Source organism: Thermobia domestica, chromosome 3 (assembly GCF_964235325.1).
Source record: "Thermobia domestica chromosome 3, izTheDome1.hap1.1, whole genome shotgun sequence".
NCBI lineage: Eukaryota > Metazoa > Arthropoda > Insecta > Zygentoma > Lepismatidae > Thermobia > Thermobia domestica.
Window position 1 is genome coordinate 163,917,788 of NC_137456.1, and position 27,156 is coordinate 163,944,943.

Consider the following 27,156-nt stretch of genomic DNA (forward strand, 5'->3'; position numbering starts at 1 on the left):
ATCAGTTATGCCATATGCCATATTATCTCTGTAATTCTTTGTGGCCATCTTGTTTAAAGTTCTGCGTTCTCTCTTGCCTAGGATTGCTTTCCGTACACACTATTTCTCCTTTGATTATGAATTTCTATAAGTTTTGTAGGCCGTCATCATATTGGACTTGTTCCTTCGGCTGTTTTGGAAAAAACTCTGTTTTTTCTGCTTCGCTTTTTTGCTTGGGAAATTTTGGGCTTTTTTCAAAATTCTGCTTTAAATTGATAAAGTAGACTTTGTTTCGCTTCTCTATAACACAAAAACTCATTTAATTAGTGATTGATGCCGATAATAATATAAAACCTTGAAAATAAACCATGAATTTCGAAAAGATATTTCAAACAATTTAAATTTTTAATTTATTTGCATAGGATTAACCAATGTATATAATAAGAATTTTTTAACCTCTTATATACAAAAGTAAGCAGGGTTGGCAAGAACCATGGTTGTTTTTGAAAAAGCCAAGCTCCCCTTTTTGGGGGAGGGGTTAAACCAGTTTTTTTTTATTTGTTTAAACAGGGTTTTTGGGCTTAAGTATTTTGCTGTATGTATTTATATTACATATTGACAGAAAGAAGTTTGTTTCGCCTTGATGTTATTATGCAACAACAGAGTTATGCTGGAAGGGGTCACATAAACTTAAAGAAATCCGGTCAGTAAGTTTCTTAAATTGGGAAACTCCCGCTTTAGCCATCGGGAAAATCCTGTCATTACTTTAAATGTAAAACAATAACGGGAAAATTCTGTTATTGCTTTGCATGTAAAATTTAAAGTCAAGGTATCATAATCAGTACTCTAAAACTAAGGTATTAAATTACAAATTTAGTATGTAGATATCACTGAAAGTCCAATCCAAGCTAATGTTGGAAGCTACGTAGGCAGTCGATAAATTTTGCCAATTTCTATCAATATATATAAGCAACCCTGGCTTCTTTATAAAACTACAGGCATTCAGGCAAGCAAAAATATACAAATTGGTTTCGTTTCGTGTTTAGGCTTAACATCCTTACGTAATACCGAGGTTATCAAGGAGAAGACTTTCACTTAAAGTGACATCCGAACCGCTACTTGGTTTGTTCGACCGAGAATTGAATATGAGACACCTTGATTAAAAGGTGAAAAGTAGATAAAACAAATGCAGATGGTTTGATGTTTGGAAACGTCACCATGAAGTTCACACGATTCCCATTTTTCGTTCATTTTATTTTTTTGGTTTGAACCATTTTTTTAAACCAGCTGGTGTAAACCAGCCAATCCTGAAAGTATATACTTCTTTTTTTAAAAAAATACACAAATAACTAGCAAAATTGTATGAAGTATTTTTACTTCAAAATATTCCATACCTTCTTTTTGAAACAAAATAAAATTAAAATAAGAGAAATACATTTATATGATACGCTTAAAGGTCTCATATATATAGAGCTTTGTTTTGGGTCGTTCTGTATATTCTTGAAATTATACAGTCAAGTTTTATATAACCACCATCGTGGTTTACCCAGTCCTCAAGGTTTCTGAATTTTTAACAAGAGGAATTCAACATATGAAGGGTATGAGACAAGAACATGGTAACTCTCACTTTTACTATTTTAAGAAATTAGAGGTTTTCTGGTGCACAATTCATTTTCAAAGTCGGAAAGGTGATTTTTCACGTAAGACTATACATGAAGGATTAAACGAAGTGGTATGCGTTGCTCTCTATCTGGTGCTGCATAACTCAGCATTGTTAGTTACCATGTTCTTACCTTACACCCTTCATATCTTTACGGAACCCCTCCCCTACACCCCCCCAAAAAAACTACGGAATATATTTAAGTTAAGCCAAACACAACTGCACAACAAACATGACTGAGTGAACGAAATATCTATTAGTTATGCCTGTACTCATAAACTTCAAGCTCCTCCCAAATAAAAATTAAGGATCTTTTTTTAAAAAGGCGAAACAATCAGAGAAACCCCTCCCAAAGTACTTTTTTAAATCTGCTACTAATTATTTGTATAAAATGGTATTCAAGGTTGTATCCGGAAAATTATTCGTAAATCATTGCACAGCTACAGTATAACAGAAATGTGGAAGTACGGTTTGACGAATATATTGAAAAACGTACGCTTTGACGGATATATAGAAAAACATAAGTTTAACTTTTGCGCTAGAAGCTAGATTACTAAGCTCATAGAAATGAAACGCGGATGACAAGCTGAAATGATCCAGAGAAGAAAAAAATGTTGATAACTCAAAAGTTAAAATAAAGTTAAATAATCTCTAAAATTGTCCTCAAATACTACATTCTTTATGTTTGCTTTAATTCGTAAAACGTGTTCCATCCATCTTGGTGGTGAATTCCAGAGCGAAATATGACATTTAGGTCATGGAAATCTTATCTAACTATAGAGTATACCATAAGAAAGCTATTTAGATAGAAAAATCATGATAATGAAAAAAGCCAAAATTTCCAAAATTCTCGTTTTTTTTTCCAAAAAAAGCCGGCTTTTTATGTGAAAAAAAACCATCAATTCAAAAAAGCCGGCTTTTTTGCATCTCTACTTGTGACACACACAACAGACTAAGCCTTACACTGCGTGTACCCACAAATTTGGCCTTAGTGTTACAATATCACACATCTTTCATGTTGCAATCTACAGGTTTTTTCCTTATTTTAATAACCATCAGAGTAATATATTCTAAACCTGAACTTAAATTTTCAAACAATTTTTCCGCATTTTTCATTAGTATTGCTAATATTCTTCACTTAACTAAACATCCTGGCTCTGTGATTTCCTAAGTGTTGACCAGTCAGATCACACGTGCTCAACTGACTACATGAGATCAGCGCAATGGCTGCTAACAGCCATTATTTCCCATTGTGTACTCCTAAGTTAGTTTTCTCTTAATTTAAAATCTCTAATTGTCTCACACTGTGAAGAGATCACCGAAAATTTAGCCATGAACAGTGTCGACTACACATTGAATTACGAGGAACTCGGTACAAATATCCCAATACACAAAAAACAAACCTGGAATTTCATTTCTAATTCCATCCCAGACTCCAGGAACATAATTATCATTATAAGTTTTATTTGTGTCTTTACCATACACACCAAATCTGTAATGAAAAATAAGCATTATTCATTTCTTATTAGCAAGGGAACAGTGAAAATGGAATAAATAAGTTTAAAAAATGCTGATAGTGACTTCTCTTACTTTACGTTTCTGGATTCTTACAAGTGAAAGAGGAAATATAAAATACAATAAATAATTTAAATGTCCGTTTGAAGTTATTCGTTTGAAGTTATCTAAACATGTTCAATAATTTTGTTTATTTATGTAGGTTGTACTGACAGTGATTTCATTATCATGGAATAAAATTTATCAAAAAGAAAATTAGAAAGAGAAACTATTTGAACACACTGAAACCATACTATTATTTGAAAAACCAAAATCTGTAACAAGAATAGTTAAAAATTAAGAGAAACTCATTACAGAAGCAGTTGAAATACGATGTTGATTAACAGGCACATTTTAATTACTGTTTATGTCTTATAATATATATATATAGTAGTTTCAAAACAACACCGACAACGCTTGAGAGGTGATTCCTGAAACCAAGATAAGACAAAAAGTATAGACCAACCTGGGTGCACAAATGCTTCCTTTCGGAGTTTGTTTGTTTATTTTTTGAGTTTAACGTCCCGTTCAGCAGCGAGGCTATATGAGACTCCCGCCGGAAATCGAACCCGGGTCTCCCACGCCATCCTTTCGGAGTTATAGGCTGTCAAAAACATGAAAAAATAAACTTTAAAGGTCCATAGTTCCAAAATTATTGGACCTACCGTAGTCGCGTCAAGACTTCACTTAGGAACTACTATGTGCCCTATCCAAATATCTAAGTTTTAGAATCCTGCTGTACTTCCATAACAATTTTTATACAGGTAGTTGGTAAGCAATTCAAATTATATGCCTATAGTCAAACTCCCTCTATAAAAATTGTTGCGTGAGTACCTTAGGATTCTAAAACACGGAGTTTTGAATAGCGCACCTGTTAGTTCCTAAGTGAAGTCTTGACCCGACTATGGTAAGTCCTATAATTTTGGAACTATGGACCTTTAAAGTTCATTTTTCATATTTTCGACAATATATAACTCCGAAAGGAAGCATTTGTGCACCCAGGTTGGTCTATACTTTTTGTCTTACCTTGGTATCAGGAATCACCTCCCACACGTTGCCGATGTTGGTTTGAAATGCCCTCTATACATGGTAGTGTGATAGTTGCAAGTTTATAATTCACAGTAAATCAACAAATCAAAATAAAATTAATACATATACATACTTTCTGTTTGTTATATTATCTATTGTACAAATGTGTGATAAACATTTATCAGTGTTAACTATGTTCCCATTTATTTGCATAATGTTAAAGCGTATATGCTAACATTCTTTCACTCTAATATATTCTAATTGCTGTTACGCTTTATGTATGCACCAACTAATTCTACCCTCACTTTTAATCATCTGTCTTTCTAATCCTTTTCAATATTTTAGTCATCTTTTTTAACATTTTATTTCACTTTAAACAACTGTTACCAAGAGGCAATGCATCATCAAAAATTACAAAATAAATAGTAAGATATCTACTACATCTATAGAGAAATTTCAACTAATTGAGGATTGCAACATATTATGGTAAAATTATTAATTTTTTTGATAAATTGTTGACTATGCTTATCTTTCGTGTTTGTTTATTTAAAACACGTAAACAAAGTAATTTTGGTTAATAATGAAGAGTATCCACATATTTAGTAAGAAAAGAGGGTAGTAATAACAAGCTATGGTAATGGAACTATTTATAAAGTGGTGTTGCCAAATTCTATTGAAACTTTCTTGTTTAATAATTAAACTCCAACTTTTTTGTTTGTTTGTTTGACGGGGGCAGAAGTACAACTACATGCATACATCCTAATGCATTTATGTGAATTTTTATTTTAAATTGAACGTATGATCCTGTAACTAGACAGGCAATTACAAGAAGATAGGTTTGCAATCGTCTGATGATATAACACAAAAGCTTGATGCTTTTAAAACCGATGTAAAAATTGACGAGAATCGTGAATTTGTGTGTCACTCGACGCTTGTTAAAATGGTCACGAAAAAATACGATCTTAGCAATAATTTTTCAATATCTTTAACAACATTTTTTCCTGATTTACTCTTCGACTTTTAACAGATAAAGAGCTCCCTCGTAGTTATATTATTAGTCCATTTGGCGTAGAAGACCTAGGTTCCTTTTCCAGTGGACACTCATGTAGTTCGGATACCATATTAAGCTGTAGGTCCACATTTCATATAGTATAGTTTCAATGTTGAAAGAGACACTCAATCCAAATCCATTCAACGAACTATCTTAACTGATAAACCAGAAGGAGAATAAACGTAGAACAAATTATAATATGAAGAAACTTTTGCAAGAAAGCAACCAACTTTTCTTTTATCACAAAAGACTATGGAAGTTGGATTCCTTTCAAACAAAATATCACAAAAAGACACCACAAATAAAGAGCCATTATTTGGATAAAAAGAAACTTATATTTTATGTAAGAAAATACAATTGCTATTAGCAAAGGAATTTTCTCTTCCATACAGACACTTTTGGTAATAACTTAGGAGCGGAATAAATTCACTCAGTGTTTCTTTCAGAAACAATGTTCAGGAGGGGGGCACTGTTGATACAATTGTATTTATTATTATATTATAGACGTATTATTTTGGTCTCCGGGAGGGCAATGCCCCTCCAAAAAAACACGTCTGGAAGAAACACTGACTTTACTGAATAAAAGTTTCTCTTTCGTAAAGGGAAGTAGTTCTTTATACGTTAATGTTTGCTGTTCATGGAAGTCATTTGGAATAATGAGATACCTTAACTGGCAATTCTTCAGAAATTCAAACTTCCAATGTTAGAATGTTGCCAATGTTTCACTCCCCGTTCATTAAGTCTAATAGAATGACAAAGGAAATATGCAAGGTAGGACAAAATTTTTGAAAAAAAAAGGCTAAAATATAAATACAAATCTTATTAAAAGCACATAACGGTTTGTCAAAAACTGCGGCAATCCCAAAACACACTGAAAAAAAGAAACTGTACCTTTAAGTTCTTTTTATTTAATTTAATTTAATTTAATTTATTTTTTAATTTTTTTTTTGAAAGAAGATGCAATCTAGGTTAATTGCAACTGCTTGTACAAGATTGATTTCAAAATTCAGGATTCCACAAAAAAAATATCTATTTCTTTCAATTAAAGTCAGAAAGAAGAGAAGAAATTATTGATATACTAGCTTCATTGCCAATGTTTGCTTTACAAATATTTTGAATATCTTACGCGAAAAATCGAAACTAGATATAAAAGATTAAATAAGATACTGTAATTACATAATGAAGACTATTAAAATAAGCAACCAGGTTTAAATCCTCTAAATCCCCTTTCTTGCGTATGCCATTGCATGAATGGATATACGGCTATTAAAATACACTATTGAATATTGATTGAAGTTACATTTATCCAGCTTATTAATGAAAATAGTATAAATTTCTACTAACCTTTGATTTATTCTAAGAGATAATGAAGGTATCTTCGATTTATAACAACATGCTCCCACCATACAGCGTAATCGGCACTCAGCATACGAATGAAAGTTATTTCCATTGCCAAAGCATCCTGTGTACTCAAAAGGTTGGCAATCTTGAGTAATTTGATTATAATACCATCGCTGAACTACAGTACCATTGCAATTTCCTAGGAAAAAGCAAATGTAAAAAATATGCTATACACTGTATCTGAAAATGTATACTAATGTAAGCTACTCTACTTATAAGTCTTGTAAATTTGAAATGGAATTTGGATTTAATAAGAAAAATACTACACTAATATTTATGCAGGATAAACTATATGAGACAAGTAAATATTAGTTTCAGAGGTGTAGTTAATCTGAGTTGAATGTAAACTTGCAAATGTTCATTTAGAGGAAAACTAATGGTTATTCTAATAATTTGTTATTATTATTATTATTATTATTATTATTATTATTATTATTATTATTATTATTATTATTATTATTATTATTATTATTATTATTATTATTATTATTATTACGAATTTTTATTATTCAATGTATTATTATACAATTATTGTTTAAGTATTTTTTAATTTACTCATTTCATATTTTTTGACAATATTTTCTATCGTTTTCTGATTTTATGCTATTGTTTAGTTTTATATTCGTATCACTAAATTATATGAACAAGTATGTATTTTTGTTTATAGCTGTTCTCAGCACGTTAATAAAGTTTGTTATTGATATTATTTCTTATAACACCTTCGCTGATAACTAAATCTTTTTTACCCATACTACAGAGTATTTGTAGTTTCACTAGGCTCTGCTTCATACAAATATAAGAGATACGTAAGATCCTGATATCTAAAACTTATATATACTAACACACAAAACATTTTATTAAACTTTCTTAGGTCTAAAACAAAACGTAAAAAAAAAAAAAAAAAAAGTCTGTGAAATAAATGTCATAACGCCTTTGTAGATATGTCGTGTACCCATAATTAATACACATTAACTCCACGTCTTACATATTGTCGGTATTGAAAGAGAACATTGCAAATTCAATAAAAATGAATATTATACGTACATATATTATTATAAGAATGAATATTATAAGGATATACTATATATATATATATATATATATATATATATATTTCTAATTAACTCTCTTCTAAACTACCTTGACATACGAGACGAGAACATAAATAATGACTTCGGCGACCCCGCTATGCGAGGAGCTCCAAGCCATTAGCAGGCCCCCAAATTGTAAAAACGTGAATTGAGTTGAGTTGAGGTAGAGGATGAAGGCACCACCTAGAGTAGCATACTAAATATTGTTAATATTGCTGGAATTATAGTTAGATTCACTACTTAAGTTTTTCAAAGTAAGTTTAGTAATTTTTAGAGATATACCTAGAAATTATGGAAAAGTGTGCATGATAACATTGTTTGAAAGATATTTATCGTTGTAAACTGCTTTCAACAAAGATGAACGTTAGTTAGAATAATGTCTAATACATGACAATATTTAAATGGTGCTTACAATGAAATATAAAAGTTAACAAACAAAAGCCAGGCAAAAAAAAAAAAAAAAAAGTAAAAATTGATTCCATTTTGAACAAAGTCGTTGTTGAAAAATGAAAATGCCAAATGAAGTATAATGTTCAAGGATGGTACTTCCAAATCGAAAGTAAATACACAGACAAGTAAGAAAGACATGAAACAACGGTAGGCGATATGGCAGGTATATCTGAAATCAGTGCTAATGGAAGTGTTAATCTCAGAAGTGTTGAGTCTGCTTCGCCAACTGATGTGACAGTGTTTCCCGAAACAAGTGAAAGTGCTAACGTTACAGAAGCATGTCGGCTCCAGAAACTGATGTGACAGTTCTTCCTGAAGAAACTGCAAGTAGGCGTGTGTTTGTTCCGGAAAATGATGTGACAATCTGCGATGAAATAATGTAAAAGTAGTCGTGCGTCTTTTCCGGAAACTGATGTGACAGCCTTTTCTGAAGTACTTAGAAGTGTTGAGATTAGTAAGTTGTATGCTGATAGATGACAAAAGAGGTGTACAGCAGCGTGCAGAGAAATAAAAAAAAGAGTACTTTAGCCAGAAAGAAAAAAGCGCAATCTGTGACACGAATATAACGATTTCCCAGTGATAACAGCCCAATGTTCTGGGAGTTGACTGATGATTCGATTTTAGGATCAATAGGCTAATAACTCTAATGAACCAGACTGGATTCGGGTTCGACTAAGAACCCCAGAACACAGTGAATAGAAGCACCGTTTCGACGACATATTATCGGTATATTGTTGTTACAATATTAAATAGTGAAATGTTGGAGGTGCCATCTGCAATGACTGGAGCCAGTCTATCATTATCAACTAGTGGAGGATACACTTACGGCGTATCCTCCACTAGAATCTATTTCACATACCAATATTGAAGGAGGACGTTGTGACGGCATACCCCACCAAAAAATTCATTTATTAATACCCATGATTAAAAATAACAAAGAGAAACACAGAGCAAGAGTAAGGTTTACTGAAAGAGAGATTTACAATGATAGACTTTACGACAACACAAAACTGCAAAATTTTTCTTGTGGACCTTTCAGGCTTATGGAATCATCCACTAAGACAGTAAAGGTAAATCTTTTAATGTAGAGTGTTATGATGTTCACGCCAAAGCAGGGCAGAAAATCGAACAGGTTTGATTACTTTAGTCTGCAAATGGGGCCTACTGTGAACTATGTTGGCTACTTGATGATGGGAATAGATGCGAGCCGTCTGCCACAGGATGGGTGTATGAGTAACTGGCAAGGACTAGTAAAAAAAATTAAAGATGATGAAACAAATGGTTTTCATTTGCATGCGTGTTTTACGTATATCATATGAAAAAGTAATTCAACGTTACCACCTCATATGAAAAATTGAAAGCTATAATAAAACGCTTATTTGATATTACTTAAATGTTAGCTCTACGTGATCTTGCATTTCGTGATCACCATGAAAGTATTCCGAATGAATATTTAGAACCAAGTGATAATTTCTTAAATATAGTTGATTTGATCTCTCGAAACAACTCATTACTGAAAGTAAATTTATCGAGAGAAGCAAAATTAAAATCCCGCAATTCAAAATTAACTGACTTGTTTCTCATGAATGCGTGCTTGAGAATAATTTAATTGAAACTAGTAAACAATCTTTCTATTCACTTATAATAGAACATAGTATCGGTATTTCCTTGAATTGACTATTTATATTCTTCCTACTTGTATAACCAAAAGAAATATTTTCTGTATTTGAATTAACCAGTTCCAAACCGGCTCTTGTTTACTTACAGCAAATCTTCGAGAGCAATATATTTTGTAGAACTCGAAATATTTGAGAGTGTTCAAGTGATTCAAATGGACACAACCAAAAATATTTCCAGTTTACTAAATATACTGATCCTTTTTCCTGGGATTTGCTGTGAACGACAAAAACCGATTTGAAACTGAACGACTCATATTGATAAGACTTTTTTAAGCACTCTACGGTGCTGGTTTCCGATATATAGTAATGAATTTCACAGCATCAGTGGGTCCTCCTTGAAAGTTAGAATAATCGACCAGTCATTTATATTGTCTTTTCAACAGAAACATGGAAAAGGGATCCCAATTCACGCTGTCCGTCACTGATACGAGAGTTTATTTAATCCTTCTGAAAACTTCCTTTCAGTCCTCAATGCTACTCAAGATACAGCAACTTAATGCGCAAACCTAAATTACATCCTCAACTCCAACGGGTATAGATGGTATTTCGGAATTAGGTTTGTGTGAATTTAAGGAATATCAGAATGAAGTACTTCATGTTGTTACTGATATATACTAGTTTTCATAACTGGGAAGCACAAATTATTTCATTCATGTGAAAATATCTTCTTTTATATATATTTTGACATACCAAATTTGGTTTTCATAGACTCTGACTTGTGAGTTAAGTTGGGTACTTAAACTTTGATCTGAAAATAAAATACAGTGTATATGCCTAACTGAGCAATGAATTCGACTTTTCTCTGTGAAACAATTGGTCTACAGTTTAAGAAAATTTTTCCCTAATAATTAATATTTATCGCAAAGCTAACTGAATATGATTAGACGAAATATTTATTATTATTATTATTATTATTATTATTATTATTATTATTATTATTATTATTATTATTGAATGTGTCAGCATATATTTTGGTAGCTGGAGATTTGCTAGGATGAGTTTAAAATTTTAAGTGATTTATTAGATTAGAACAAACAGGAAAAGTTCTATAGAGTATAACTTGTACAACAAGAATAGTTATCTCAATCGAAGAAATTGATCACACATCATACACGTTTAAAGTAATTCATATTAGGTAAAAACTGTACAAGTTTCTTTGCTTGTTCTAATTTAATAAATTTGTAAACTCGTGGTAATACAGCTCTTATGGAGATATCAGCTTTAGTTGCAGAAAAATGAACTAGCCCATTCAAAACAAGAGAGATAACACTTGAAAAGTGCAACTTTTAGAATCTAAATATATGACCTTTACATTGTATAACTACACATTTGCTCAAGTAATTTGTGCGTATTTTGAGTACCCTAATTTTCATTTTGAAGTTTATTTTCGTTACGTTTATTTTACGCACAATTTTTTTTCAATATAGTATGAATTCGAAACTGAGTTCGATGTACCGTCAATAGCCTTATAATATTCTCCTTAATTAAACACTACCAGTAGCGAATACTAGATTTGTATACTTTGTATTCATTATGATTGTCATAAAGTTAATTATTGATAATTCAAGATTAGTCCTATGCTACAAAATTATAATAAAATAGTGACAAAAGTCCTGCATTCTTAATTATCGTATGCTAGAACAAAATCTAGATCAAAGACCTTTATTATCGGTATATGCAATTATCGGTATGTATATTTTAGTCAACTCCATTTCTCACGGGCTAAAATAGATTAAAAGTGTTCAAAATATTTGAATAAATACGATAAGTAAGTAAAGTACTATTTATTATGAATAGGGTAGTCTACAACTATGTTAGAGTACTATTTAGCAATTTACCTGAATGTGGCTGCAAATAGCATCTTTGAGTGGCTTCATATTCGCACTTACTACCCTCATACTCTGGCGGGCAATGACATCTAATTAAGTTTGGTCTTGATTTCCATATGGATTTCAAACACGTACCGCCATTTTTGCATGGATTTGGAATACAAGGATCTACAATATAAATATAATTGATTATGTTTAGTTTACTGTCTAATTAATCATCAAATAGACTATATAGTACTTTTACGGGTATGTGTTCACGACAGTGTGACTTTAACTGATATGCTTAACTTTGGTTTATAAAACTTAGAAAGTGAAATTTTAATTCTCTGGCAATGTAATGAAGCGAAACAAAAGGTGCTTATATAATTAAAGGACCTTTCTTATGATTGACATCACAAACAATAGCAGACCACTGATATGCACAACCAACGGAAATTTAGAATAGCAACAATAAGAACATTCTTGAAATTTGCAATCAAAATAATGAATACTATTAGAAGCAGAAGAAAAATTTGTGAAATCTATTTAACTAAATATAATTTAATAACTATTAAATTTCTTTAAAACAATTCTTCGCATCATAATTTAATACTGTTTCTCTTTTACACTGTAATTAATGCATGACATTGCTATCCTCATTTGATACTCAAGAATTTAGTCCGATTAGTTAAACGATTATAAAATGCTCAGTTGTGCTGTAGTATATCTCTAAAATTTTATTATATGCTATTCTTTATGTTGCTGTTTAGGAAGAATGTGTTTTGAAAGTTGTTGAAGAATGAATTATTTTAGGTTGTACTGTAGTTATTTCACAATTATAATACTTAGATAATTTCATATTTTATCTATTATTATTTTATGTTCATTATTGTAGAAATTATTTTTAAGCACTAACGCTAATTATTGAAGTCGTAGCAAACTTCTTGAGTTAAGTAGTAGTACATTGTGGATTACGCATCAGTCAATGAAGTGGACCATCTGGCAATAGACCTCTTTACAGATGGAAAGAGTAAAATGTATTATTTGTAAGAAAATGGTAATGTAGTTTTTAAGACAAGGAATTTACTTTTACGGATAATATAGAGAGGTTCCAAAGATGGATATGAATTCTACATATGAAGGAGTAACATGGGACCATTGTTGACCTGCAGAATAGCTCTGATTCGTGGTGAAATAGACATATATAAGTCATGCAGACCCATTGTACCATTCTTCATGCAGTGGTCCATCCATCAGAGAGGATGGAGGAGGATACCTCTTCCGGATTCTGAGTTTCAAAATTGACCACAGGTGTTCATTAATATTGAACTCTGAGATTTGAACGAGCTAGGGGAATTGTTGCAACTCATCTCGATGTTCATGAAACCCTAATTCAACAACTTCTGCAGAGTGAATCATTGCATTGCTAGGTTGGAAGTTTGCATCATTGGCCGGAAACATCTGGATCGTAGATTCACGTGGAAACGTAGAACGTCTACATAGTTACTGGCAGTAATGCGTATTGTGAGCCAATCACAGGACCCACAGAATGATAGGAAATTTTGGCCCACAGCATCACAGAGCCTCACAGTAAAGAGGAGGCAGGACGGATAGGAACATGGATAGGATGGCTTATTGCTAGAAATAAGGTGACGGGATTCATTGGACCATATTATGCGTCTTCAATTATCGGAGGTCCACTTTGCATGTTTTCGGCACCATTTTCTTCACCGTAAAGCATTGTTGACGGTGATAAATTTGGAAATTTCAACTTGACTTCGCATGTTAGGGTTGTTGCAATTCGTCCAATACGTCGAAACGCATTTATCCAATAGGATATTCAGATGCTAATGTAGTTCTGCAGTCACTTTTGTCGCATACACTTGACAGGTCATTGGTGACAATCCTTTCGAATATTCGGCACTCCTTGTCGCTGAGTCTTCTCTTTCGTCCATTTTATTATTCGCCGACATTCTTTCGTATGAGTTGTGTAGGCTACCATCATCTTGGACACTGTATCTTGTGACACACTTGCACCGGTCTCTTTGAAACTCAGAGAGACTTCCCATTTTGCATTCTCACCATCTGCCTTCTTCAACACACGCTTCCATTCTATCCTGTCTGAAATACTAAAGTTAATCTTTAACATATCACTAACAAAGACCAGATGTTGCACACGTATCCTCAGTGTTAGCATATCTTATGTGTTACAAACTAGAGGTATTTCCATTATGTTTCAACTAAAAGAAGATGAAGTTTCCTAACATTTTGCGGGATATCGGGCAAAATGCAATGAGATTCAAAAATGTGTAGATGAGATCATGATGAAATTCCACATAATTTAAACTAATTTAAACAAAAGAAGTCGTAAAAGAAGAAGCAACTGAGAGCAAAGTTACTGAAAATTTGCGAACATAGTCTTATTGAGTTATGGTATGGGTCAAAGTTTGTTTCTTACTTATGAACTTGCATAATTTGATCACTGTTTGTTTTTGCTGTTCTATATACTTAATTTGCTAATAATATTAAAATGGTATTTTTTTAAACATTATGGTGCTGTGATGTGCTTACTATTATGATGCAAAGTGCTACTAACAAAACATTCTTACTGTAAGTTAACTTATTATTATTATTATTATTATTATTATTATTATTATTATTATTATTATTTAGTCTTACCATCAGAAGGTTCACATTCTACAAGTTCTGAATTTTCATACCAGAATATCTGACAGTTTTGGCAAAAATTAATTCGAAATTTGGCGCTAGGTATATTTCCGCAAGAAACATTTGACAGTAGAGTTTCTTCACATGTTGATATGCTACCGCCGCATGTACATGGAATAGTAAATATGGTGACATCAAGACACATAGATTTTGATTCATCGTCGTCTAACACAACAACTTGATTTTTAGTATCAACAAATGTAGAAGAGTGCCATGAGACGTTGTCCCAGTTTGAGGGGTGATGTTGAATCTTCTCACACGTACGAGGCAGCTTTTCTATAAATATCTGTAACGAGAAGAGAAACAACTTGCTAAATTGTTGATATTGTGATTAATAGATAGAATCTATATATAATAATTTCCAAACTTTAAAAACAAATTATTTCCGGCTAGTAGCAACAAAGAGAATCCACACATCAATAAAAGTGGCCACTTTTTTTATTTTTTATTTTTGGTGGTTTTGAAATATATCATTATTTTTATCTAATTTGTGTATTCGTCAATATAACTACAGAATACATAAGTGTAATAACTATAAAATATAGAGCTACCAGGGAAGATTATTTGAAGGGCTTGGTGAAAGAAGGGCCAATCTCACTACTCCATGAAAAATGAGTTCTGTGGCTGAAGTGTAAGCTAGTATTGGTCTAAATGCATTGTGGGATATTCTGTATCTACTCCTCCTACAAACTAAAATACATACGTTACTTAGAGATTTTTTTCTACATCCAAACTGCATTTCTCTCCAAGTCACAAAATCGTAGAATTCGATTGGTGCCTTCATTTCTTTGGGATCTAACTAACATCAATCTAGTGATTATGAATCTCCAGGTGAATGCATTTAATCTTATATGCATTTTCAGATGCTTTTAATTATTTTCCTCGTTTGCTTTCCAAGATTAATGCTCTAGATAAGAGTCGAGGCTTCGAAAGAACATGTTGAAGAATTAGAATGTCAAGCAAGCGATAAGTACCATGATAAGTAAAATTCCTAAGTGTATTACGAGTTGCTATTAGTTCACTTTTTATTTTTTAATGGAGTAATCTAGTACCTTTTACAGCTAGCAACGTTATATTCATTTAGAAAAAATAGTTTCACTTTTTTAAGAAGATAATTAGTTTCCATCTGTGTACATTGTAGAATAAAAATGTCTGCCACTAATTTTTTTCTTTGGCTATGATTATTTCGCTTTTATAAGTCAACCGATTTTTTCATTATGTAATTTTTTCAACAAACCAAAGTGGTTTCTAAGTTTTTGTTTTTCAGATTATTTCTTATAAGAACATATTTCATAGTATTAGCAAGAGTGATTACTGAATATTTCTTTCACTTTTATCATCATAGAACGTCATAAAAATTCGAAGAATATGCAGTATCAAAAAAAAAAAAAAAAAAAAAAAAATCGCAGCGTTAAAAATGAAATACAGTAAAAAACCATTCAATAATGAACTACAAATATGGAAGTGAAGATCTAGCTGTGTAAGTTGCAAATAAATTTTATTTAAATGGAGCTTTGTGGTTTTCTGATTTTTACTCATTCTCTCGTTATACGGTAGCAAGTACGGGAAATAAAGAGAACATTACAAAATTAAAATTTGTGTCTTATTTATTTATAATCCACATTTCTTTCTTTCTCTGCCTCTCTCTCTATATCTATCTGTCTATCTATATCTATATAAGTAAATAAGGTAAAAAAGTGGGACTTCTGGGTGCTACGCGAGTTGAAACAGGCGACCAAGAACAGAAGTGTGGAGGTGTGCACTTACCTGAGTGTAAGGAATAACTGGAAAAGTTCCTGCATTGGATTGTTACTCCAGATGGAAAATGGATTTGTTATGGCAATCGTAAATGGTCAGGAGAATGGTTGATCGTGATCAATGTCCAACGGACAATTTCTAAAACTCCTAGATATTGTTGATCATAGGGCGATTTATGTTCGGGCTGATTCATCATGTCTTTCTCCTTCGAAGTGAGAACATCACTGTAGATTGTTATAATGCTGAACACCATGAAATGCACAGAAACACTGCCTGCAAGCATCCAGAAATTGTCAAAAGACATGGTGTCATGTTTCATGACAATTCACACGCAAATATTCATCAAAGGACTTGCAGACTGCCCATGAATTTCAGTACGAAACTTCCTCACCCACTGTATTCTACTGATATCTCTCCCACTGACTACCATCTCTTCCGGTATTTCGAGCACTTCATGGGAGGAAAGATCTCCCGTGGTAATCAGGAGGTGCAATATACATACTTCACTCCAGACTTCTTTCGCCGCAAAATCTAATCGTTGGTGAGCGCTGGCAAAAATGTTGCAGACGAGGACAACACACTTTTGCCATTGAAGTTTTTGATTAACCAGGTACTGCAGTTTTCATTTCTTTGGTCTTTGGAAATTACTTTCCAAAACTTTTGTTATTAAAATAAATGGCGTAAACGTACGCGTAATATCTTTCAAAAGGTCAGTGAATACATGACATATAAATGAAAAGTGATTTATTCATACTTCATCTTTAAAAATTATATAATTGCAATTTTATATTTTTCATTAATTTTCATCGTTCTTCATTTTTCTTTATATTTTGTTTCTCTTTACATATCGCATTGTGTTAGAAACTGGCATTATTAAGAAGATATATATGCATGCAAATTAAGCATATACCGATGTAATTTTTATACTACTGAATACTGACTTGACTATATTTAAACTTTTCCGGAAGAAGTCACAGTGCTTATTAAAATTCTTAGAGTATTGTGTTATAGCGGTTTATTTCGTAAGTAAAAAGGTATCTGGTAAACGCTTTTTATATACAACCATGTCTTTGTTACACATACTGAAGATACAAACACAATAAAAATCTTACCTCAACGAATTCTTTCTTTGTGGATAAATGCATTTTTCCAGTATTTCGGCTGGAAATCGTTAGTTTAGATCACCAGAAAGGAAGAGGTTGTTTTGAAAGTTTTTGTAAGAGAAACGATAGATGAAGACTTTAAAACTACAGTGTAAATATTGTTGTAATCCAGACTAGCGAGGTTTTGAGAAATTAGTACTAAAATATTAGTATTTTCAAACTAGTTTTATTTTGTAAATTACAGATATACCTATGTACAACAGTAGTACCTAATTTTATCAATATTTGCTTGGGCAGATTTTAGTCTTGGACTTTTCTTTCATTTTTAAAAATAACATTTAATGAAAATGAATCCAGAAACATCTTTCTTTGGACCTTTTCCCCCCTGAAGTATGAAGAATCATAACGTGTGCACGATTACGGTTTGTTTAGAAAGACTCCATATATTGTCATCTGTTGTATTTTTGCATCCCGAATACGTTTCTTGATCTTTCTATTTATTTATTTATATATTTTAAATTTTGTCACATCAATATAAAATTCATTACGTTCGCAGTTGCTTCACATACTCCTGATAAAGAATAAATATTAGTGAACAGATCCTATTTGTGGTTTCTCAATATTCTCTGGGAGAAAGGAGCTAAATATAATTTTAAGATTTCACCTGTGGAATATACAGGATGGTCAGTATTGATGGGACCCATTTAAAATGCATTTGTGGAGCATGTTAAACACAACCTTTATCACACAACCTATGTGGAACACATTGTGAAAGGACGGGAGTTTTGCACTGTGTTCTGTATTTGAAGATTACGTCTCCTAGATGGGCATCACCTTGATGAGAACATTCTTTGGCCTAACAATCATGTTCAGCATAGTTCGGCTAGGGTTTCGGTAGGGATGGCTGCTATCTTTTCTCGGATGCTGTCCTTCAGTGTATTGATGGTAGTATTCAGATAATTAGATAACTTAGTCTATTCAGATTATTCATCTAACTCTTTCAATAAAAGTTTGAAATTGAAACGATAGTATAAGTAACTTTTTTTAAAAAGCAGTTATAATGGAAACGGACGTGAAAATTTCGTTTCATAAGAATACTGAAGTTCTATCTTTTGTCGAAGTTCTACGGGAAGTCTTAGAAAATGCCGTGGCTTTACTAAAATATTTTGATATTGTTCAACAACAAACCAACAACTCAAAGGTGGAGTACAAGTAAAATAATAGAACCACCGCTTACTTTGGAGATAAAAAATAAATATTTAGTTTTACTTTTTTATTTTAGATATACTTCTCGTTTTAATTTCATATCGATTACCGTGCTCCGCGCTTGATAACTCAGGACATCAATGAGAGTCGACATTTCCTAAATGATTACCAAATATTATTAGAAGATTTAATAAGGAGCCTGCTCAGGAGTATTAGTTATATAGAAAGTAGCTTTCTCTTATCTACCTTACCTTCTTTTGTTTTAATAAGACACTTTCTATCCAAGATGCTTTTAAATATTTTTCCCTTAATTCACTGTTTGCAACGGGACTGGGGCAGGAACGCCATGCCGTAGGGAATATGTATGTTACGCATAGCATTGAATCAGATTCCCATAAATCCTCTGGAGTAGCTTCAAACGGAACAAGTGTAAGGGAGGTTGGTGGATCCACGTGAGGATAACGACGCTGCCATTGCCAGAACAATTGATCAAAATAAGCATGTAGTGCTAGAAAAAGTGGATCCACAGGTGCACCTGTAAATTTGATATAGAATATATAATAAATGTTTTTACAATTTACACACTTTAGATTACATACACATACAATACAAAAAGTTACTGTTTTAATCAATGCCATTGTACTTATTTATTCAATGCTAGTAGAAAAACACAAAAGAGAACTTTATTTTGACAACTGAGACCAAAATGCTACTGGAATATTATCACTGATCTACGCTACCACTCTCTTGACCAGCCATACATTTCCACTCCTGAAATCGTTATTCAGGTACATATTTTAAATTAATTAAGAAACATTAGCAAGAAGCCATAAAACACATAAGCACTTTTCAAATTAGTTCGAATACTTTTAGTGTAAAATAAAAAAAAAAAAAATGAAAAACTTTCCTTTTGTAAATTCAAAGAATTACAAAGCAAGTCAATATAAAACAGATTTTACTTTTTTTTTAGTTTTGCATACACACAAAATTTGTCCGCTATTCTGTAGTAGCTCAAGCTTTGGAGGAAATATACATAGGGACATTAACATGCTCATTCGAGTAAAGCTGAGACAATACTTCCTTTTTCCATGGATAGTGAGATTGTAACCGTTATACCTTATTAATATTAAACTGACATAGTAATTTGTCTTGGCTTTAGGGAGAGGGCTTTCCCTTCGTTGTACTATTGCATGAGATTGCCAATATATTCTATCATGTATTTAGCATTTAACGAAAAAAAAGAAACCCAAAGATGAGACATATCACAGTCGATAGATCTCAGTGAACTGAGCAAAATGATACAGATGATAGTTAATCCTCAGACATAGTTATCGAGAAAAAATGATACAGATGATAGTTAATCCTCAGACATAGTTATCGAGAAAAAATGATACAGATGATAGTTAATCCTCAGACATAGTTATCGAGAAAAAATGATACAGATGATAGTTAATCCTCAGACATAGTTATCGAGAAAAAATGATACAGATGATAGTTAATCCTCAGACATAGTTATCGAGAAAAAAATGATACAGATGATAGTTAATCCTCAGACATAGTTATCGAGAAAAAAATGATACAGATGATAGTTAATCCTCACACATAGTTATCGAGAAAAAAAATTCAACCTATAATTTGATGTTGTACACTAATCACATCACCTATTGAAATGAAACTGATACTGAAATATTTCATCAACTTTTTATTATTATAACACTACCAAGACGACAGTTGTACTTAATTAGATATAGCCTAAAGTTAGGATTAAATCAAAGGTCCTATCTGGTTTGTCATAAGGGCCAGGCTATGTCACATGATCAGGTCAAAAGTCACGTTGCGTGTTAAATCGAGCCTGGAGTTTTGTAAATCCAGATGTGAGATATTTCAAGCACGTAATCTCCGCGTGGGGCGCCCTGGGTAATTCGCAAAAGATGTATATATTTTATCATTATTATTGATTTTCTCAAACAACTTGACTTTTAACAATGTTTTATCTATATTTTCCTTACGTGCTATACACCGTTTTTTAAAGGTCTTCATTATGTCTTTGCAATAAGTTTGCAATTAGTCATTTCTTTACTATAATTTTTAAGATATGTGGACGACTTCAGTTTTTTCATTGATTTTCTATGGACGTTGATGTTAATGTTCCGTGATGTTCCATCCATTTCAGGACATTTTTTTAAAGTGTAGATTCTACATAGTTTCTTCTATATTTAAGCTGAATTTCAGCCAACTCCGTCTTTTGGTTTTTGAGGTAAGTGAAGGAATTATCTGTTTTTCATTGATTTTTCCATTGACATTAATGTTAATGTTTGGTGCTTTTTGACTATATTCCATCCATTTTAGAACAATTTGCTTTTGGAATATAGAATGTACACTCATGTCCAAAATTATTGTCGCATGTCTATAAATATGTTGTTCTAGAAATATAATTTGATAACGAATTCGCCCGATACTTCTTACAATGTTAGTATGTGTATAATTGGCAAAAACATGTATGTGGTAAATTTCATGCCAAGAGAGCAGTAAATAAGAACAATAAAACGAAAATAAACCTTTATTGTCAATTTAGCAACATTTTGTTTTACTCATTCTAATTTTCGTATTTATAATTCTTTTCCTATGAAATTTACCACAATTATACATTTCCCGATTATACACATAGTAGCAATATTAAAAGTATCCTGGAAAATCATTATCAAATTATATTCTTACAAGAAGACAGTTGTAAATATGCGACAATCATTTTGGACATGAGTATACATAGTCTCTTCTACATTTGAGCTAAATTTCACCCATTTGCCGCAAAGTCTGTTCACATTATTGTAACCAGATAGGCCCTTTAGTATTTATTTACCTACAATATTGTTGAAAGATGAGACATATCTTAATCAACAGAACACTTTTTTTTTTTTTTTTTTGAGAAAATCAACAAAAATGAATTTTGATGGCACTAAAAGTATATCGTTGTCAATAATAATTAATAGCTTTTATTTTGACATTGTTTATTTATTTATGTACTGTACACGTGAAAAATAGATTGTTAAATAGCAGATTACATCTGTTGTTGTTTGTTTTCAACAATCGGTAATACACACAGTCCAAACAGTGAAACATACACTCTTTACAGCGAGCAGTGACGTCCATACTATTTGTAATTGTATTAAATAATGAAATCCTTCATTAAGTAATGAAAGTCCACACTGAAAGTTTGTAGTTCTATACTATCATAAACAAAAAGGTATTAAGATATAAGCACAGACGATTTCTTTTTAATATAATCTTTAATATTTACCAACTTCTTTGAACTTCCTAATAGTCTACATTAGTAGTAACCTTACTTCTAGTAAGGAAACCTTCAATAGTATTGTACTTTCTTTGTATGTTATAAATTACATTTCTAACTTTTGTATTATGCTAAATATTGAACTTCTTTCTAGGACTGGTTACTGAAATCATTGCTAAAAGCTACATAAAATTAAACATAGGCCTGTTACAAAAGAAATTTTAAGTGGCTGAAACTTATAACTACATAACAAAGATTATATAAACACAGAAGAAGTAAATTTTAATATATATATATACAAGGCCTGTCTGAAAAGTATCCAATCTCCTATACTTTTTGGAAAACTACATGGCGCAGGTCGGACATATTTTGCATCGTGGAAGAGAGTTCCAAAATGTCTTTCGCCTGCAGATGGCATAACTGTCATTTGCTTCTGCTGTTGTAGAAGAGTGGTTTTGTTAGTTAGTCTTGTGTGGTTGCGGCGTGGGTATAAAATAGAGAATACGTGGATGTACGAATAGGATCCGAAAACGAAGTCAGAATCGACTCAGTGGATATATCCGGAATCGTCAAGGCCTGACAAAGGTGCGCAAAGACTCAGAAATATTTGCTAGGTGGATAGCAAAATCGAATCAATGTTGATTGTTTTCTGCGATTGCTGTAGCAATGTGTATCATGGGTATAGAGGAAGGACATACCGGGACATAGGAGTGCTCTTTAGACATCTATCGTTGTCTAAGTAACTCACTTTGTCCGAAATAATCAGATCTGTGGAACTCAAAGCCCAGAAGACTGCACCTGAATAGTGATTCTATTTATGCAGCGCATGTGATTGTCTTTTTCGACACAGCACAACATTTCAATGGATCATCAACCCTCCTACTCTCTTTGTATAACAGACTTTTGGCTGTTTCCAAAAATGAAAAGGTACCAGAAAGAAACTCTCCTTCGCTCCCGAAAGGACATCTAGAGCAACGCGACAACTGCTTTCGCAGCATTTCCCAATGATGATTTCAGGCCTATTTCGACCAGTGGAAAGACTATTGATCTCGCTGTGTGGAAGCAGGAGGAACCTGGACCTGGTTTGAAGACGACAACACCAGCTGAGTGTGTTGGTTTCTTTGGACCATAGTTGAATACTTTTCCGACAGGCCTCGCATATATATATATATATATATATATATATATATATATATATATATATATATATATATATATATATATATATATATATATATATCGGGTGTTGCAAAATAAGTGTTACAACTCTTGGGAGGTGACTCCTACCACTGAGACAAGAAAAAAAGTTCTCTTGAACTTTCGCCTATCGGACATAGTTTCAGATCTACAAGGTGCCGAAAGCGTGGGAAAATGACTTTCGGACGCCAATAGTTCGGAAACTATTCAACGTAAAGAGGGCGGATAAAAAATTCACTGAAGAAGTCATACTTGCTGTATTGAATTTTGCATGTTTTACAATCCTACCATGCACGCGCAAGGGATTCCCCAAAGGAACGTAGGGAGTCCCGGATAATCTGCCAAATGAAAATTGGTCTAAATGGATATGAGTTGATAGTGTTTCTACCAGGTAACAATAATCCGTTTGTATTAAGTCGATATCTGGAACAAATACAAAATGGCGGACACTTTCGTGCAAGTTGTGTGTGGTTGCATAATTGCCAGGTACGGATGCTGGCCAACAGTGACGTTCTGAGTATTAAGTGTAGCAAATTTGTTCTCAAATGCTCTAGAAAGACTTCTGGAGTGTCGGTAGAGCACAACAAATGAAGCAGGGTGATTCACATGTGTGGAAACACTTAACGAAAAATGCCCAGAAATGCATTCATAGTCAGTAAACGTGAGTACAAGGTGTCGGAAATGTAAGGATTAGCGTCAAGAACATGAAAGCCATTGCCAATTCACCAATAATATTCCCTCAAACCGATGCAACATGATCTGCATGGTTGCATACCAATAAGGAGGCAACAACTAAGACCAAGTTGAAATTGTGCAAGGGGACTCACTAAGAAACTGAGTAAACTAAATGAATGTCTCTAGTGGGATCGCATGATCGATATTGAAATGTGATTAATGTGTGTGTTGATATCGACATATAACTAATGGACAAATGTGAGCATGTGCCACTACTGCTGGGACACCATCCCACGTGGGAAAAATAGGAAAATAACTACTAGGGTTTGATGCTGAGGCCGTGGGCTCCCAGTAGGATTGGAAACTGCGACCACGCGAGCGAAAGCGAGCACTCTAGTCCTGAGGCTCGAGGGAGCCTGACTTTCTCTGTATTCATTTCTTTAAGTAGTACCCACTTTGTTTGGTAAGCGCTCTTGTACAGCCTCCCGACATACTTGTGTGTTTCATTTCGATACTCCTACTGCACAGTTGTAAACAATCAGAGGTTTAAGACGTTTCTTCCTATTTCTCATGTCGTATTTTTTTCCATATGTATGGTGTTCCAGCTGTAGTGTTGCATGCGCCAAATTGGTTCATTTTCGTCTTTGTCTTGGCATGTGCACTGTGTGTAAGATACACATTTCTGGAGGTATTTTCCTATATTTCGAGTACATCTTATGTCCCAGAAGACGTGGGACATGATACAAGTTTGTTATTTTCACGCTCTTTCAGAATTTGAACCATGGATTAAGAGATTTCTTTTCATATGTCTCTACTGTGGGACAATGTCCCAAACAAAGAGGGACATTGATACAATCGTGTTGTAGTTACGTTCTACCAAAAAGTGCACCAGATGTAATAGCAGAATGTACAACGTTATTTTCCTAGTTTTCGCACGTGAGACGGTGTCCCAGCAGTAGTAGAACATGTTCACATTTGTCCATTAGCTACATGTCGATATCACCACACACATTGACCACATTTCAAGATCGATTATGCGATCCCACTAGAGACATTCATTTAGTTTACCCAGTTTCTTAATGAGTCCCCTTGCACAATTTCAACTTTGCCTCAGTTGTTGCCTCCTTATTGGTATGCAACCACGCATATCATACTGCGTCTGATTGATGGAATATTATTGGTGAATCGGCAATGGCTTTCATGTTCTTGATGCTATTCCTTACATTTCCGACACTTTGTACTCACGTTTACTGAGTATGAATGCATTTCTGGGCATTTTTCGTTCAGTGTTTCCACACATGTGAACCACCCTGCTTCATTTGTTGTGCTCTACCGATACTCCAGATGTCTTTCTAGAGCATTTGAGAACAAATTTGCTACACTTAATACTCAGAACGTCACTGTTGGCCAGCATCCGTACCTGGCGATTATGCAACCACACACAACTTGCATGAAGGTGTCCGCCATTTTGTATTTGTTCCAGATATCGACTTAATACAAACGGATTATTGTTACCTGGTAGAAACACTATCAATTCATATCCATTTAGACCAATTTTCATTTGGCAGATTATCCGGGACTCCCTACGTTCCTTTGGGGAATCCCTTGCGCGTGCATGGTAGGATTGTGAAAGATGCAAAATTCAATACAGCAGGTATGACTTCTTCAGTGAATTTTTTACCCGCCCTCTTTACGTTGAATAGTTTCCGAACTATTGGCGTCTGAAAGTCATTTTCCCACGCTTTCGGCACCTTGTAGATCTGAAACTATGTCCGATAGGCGAAAGTTCAAGAGAACTTTTTTTCTTGTCTCAGTGGTAGGAGTCACCTCCCAAGAGTTGTAACACTTATTTTGCAACACCCGATATATATATATATATATATATATATGTGTGTGTGTGTGTGTGTATCACTGAATGCAGTAAGTTTCAAAATATGCTTTGTTAAATTAAATTTATACAAAATTTACCTTTTCATTCGTAAACCAAGAATAAGGAATTAAATAGAAGCAATGTTTATACTTACGTTGAGTAGTCATTTCTCCACCAACAAACGTATGAATACAAGATGCAAAATATACCATAGAGGTGCTGAAATGTTGAAAATCATTTGAACTGAATACAGTCGCGATGTCCAACATTGTGGGAATCTGGTAAGTGTTGTTAAAATTTCTTTCTATAGGAGGAGAGCCATATATATTTACTGTGCCATTTCCACCAAATAAATCATTTCTCCAGATTGAGGAATCTGAATAAAGAAAGAAAGAAATATTACTTATTTTGTTCAAGGAATTCTAGTATCCTCGCTACTCAGTAATAATAATTTAAAATTAGTAGAAATCTTATTATCTCAGATTGCCTTAGAGAAAGTATGTTAATGAATTTTATAGATTATTATAAATTCTGACAGAAGAATATATATAGTACAATGCTAGTCTGTAAAGCTCTATATTTATTTTCCTCGATTTCAAGACTTGAAATATGAACTAGCACCGTACTTTTTCTCTGTCAGCTGTACAGAATTCTTGTAAATGATTCATTTTAAACACAGAGTCGAAATAATAATAATAATAATAATTGACGACGATGATGATGGTGATGATAGTGATCATGATTATGTACTATAAGATAAGGACATTTAAGTTAAAAAGATTTCGTTGGACATAATAATCACAAATATTGAAATAATCCTACGTGATTCTGGGTTCCAATTCTATTGTTCTTAATTCTTAAATTAAAAACAAGAAAGAAAAGAACTCTTACAAGCTTATATTAGATTGTAGCTGATAATCACATAATCGAAAAATAATGATGTACTTGATTAGTTTCTTTATAATATAGTGAAAATTCTTGAATTTTTCCGAGATAAGGAGAAATATAATGCAATTTTAATATATTAAAGAAAATTTCGTATACCCCTGAGAGTTGGAAAATATTCTTTAACCAAATTCATTTAAAAAATGGATTCAGATCCTTTCTGCAATTATCAATTCATTTATATACTTTAGACATATCGTATATAAAAATATTTGGGGATCCTCTAAGTAACATAAAGGAATTCGATAAAATTATAATTTTTGAATTTCATTAAACTGAGAGGAAACACAATACTCGTACTTAATTTTAAGGGCAAGATATATATTTTCTTTTTATATTTCTTCGTTCTCTGTTACAGTATGCAAAACCAGATGCACTCATTACTTACTTATTTCTTTCTGTTATGCTGTTATCTAAATTAAATATGATGTTAAGATACAGAGTCATATTCAGAGAAAAATAAAGAATGAAGGAATAAGGAAGGGAAGGGATATGAAATAGTCCTTATTAGGGAAATTCGAAAATTATACAAAATACTATTTTATCCGCTTTAAACTTGAGAATTTCAAGAAGTTTATGACAATTTTTATTTTATTATACTATTCTTGTTAAAATAAATGCAGTGCTCTTAATGTGTTTGATGGTTATTATTATTAATATATATATATTTTTTTCAATACTGAA

The 27,156-nt window shown here is 32.7% G+C and overlaps 1 protein-coding gene across 1 annotated transcript in view; it reads right to left on the reverse strand.

Annotated features, from left to right (window-relative positions):
• Positions 1-27,156, reverse strand: part of LOC145680859 (kielin/chordin-like protein) — a 1,295,905-nt gene that overhangs the window by 257,459 nt on the left and 1,011,290 nt on the right. The window contains exons 11-16 of the mRNA XM_081751993.1: positions 25,682-25,903; positions 18,748-19,031; positions 14,382-14,715; positions 11,733-11,891; positions 6,618-6,813; positions 3,043-3,131 (exon numbers count right to left, since the gene is read on the reverse strand). Coding sequence (XP_081608119.1) covers positions 3,043-3,131; positions 6,618-6,813; positions 11,733-11,891; positions 14,382-14,715; positions 18,748-19,031; positions 25,682-25,903 — 1,284 coding nt within the window. The remainder of the gene's footprint in view (positions 1-3,042; positions 3,132-6,617; positions 6,814-11,732; positions 11,892-14,381; positions 14,716-18,747; positions 19,032-25,681; positions 25,904-27,156) is intronic.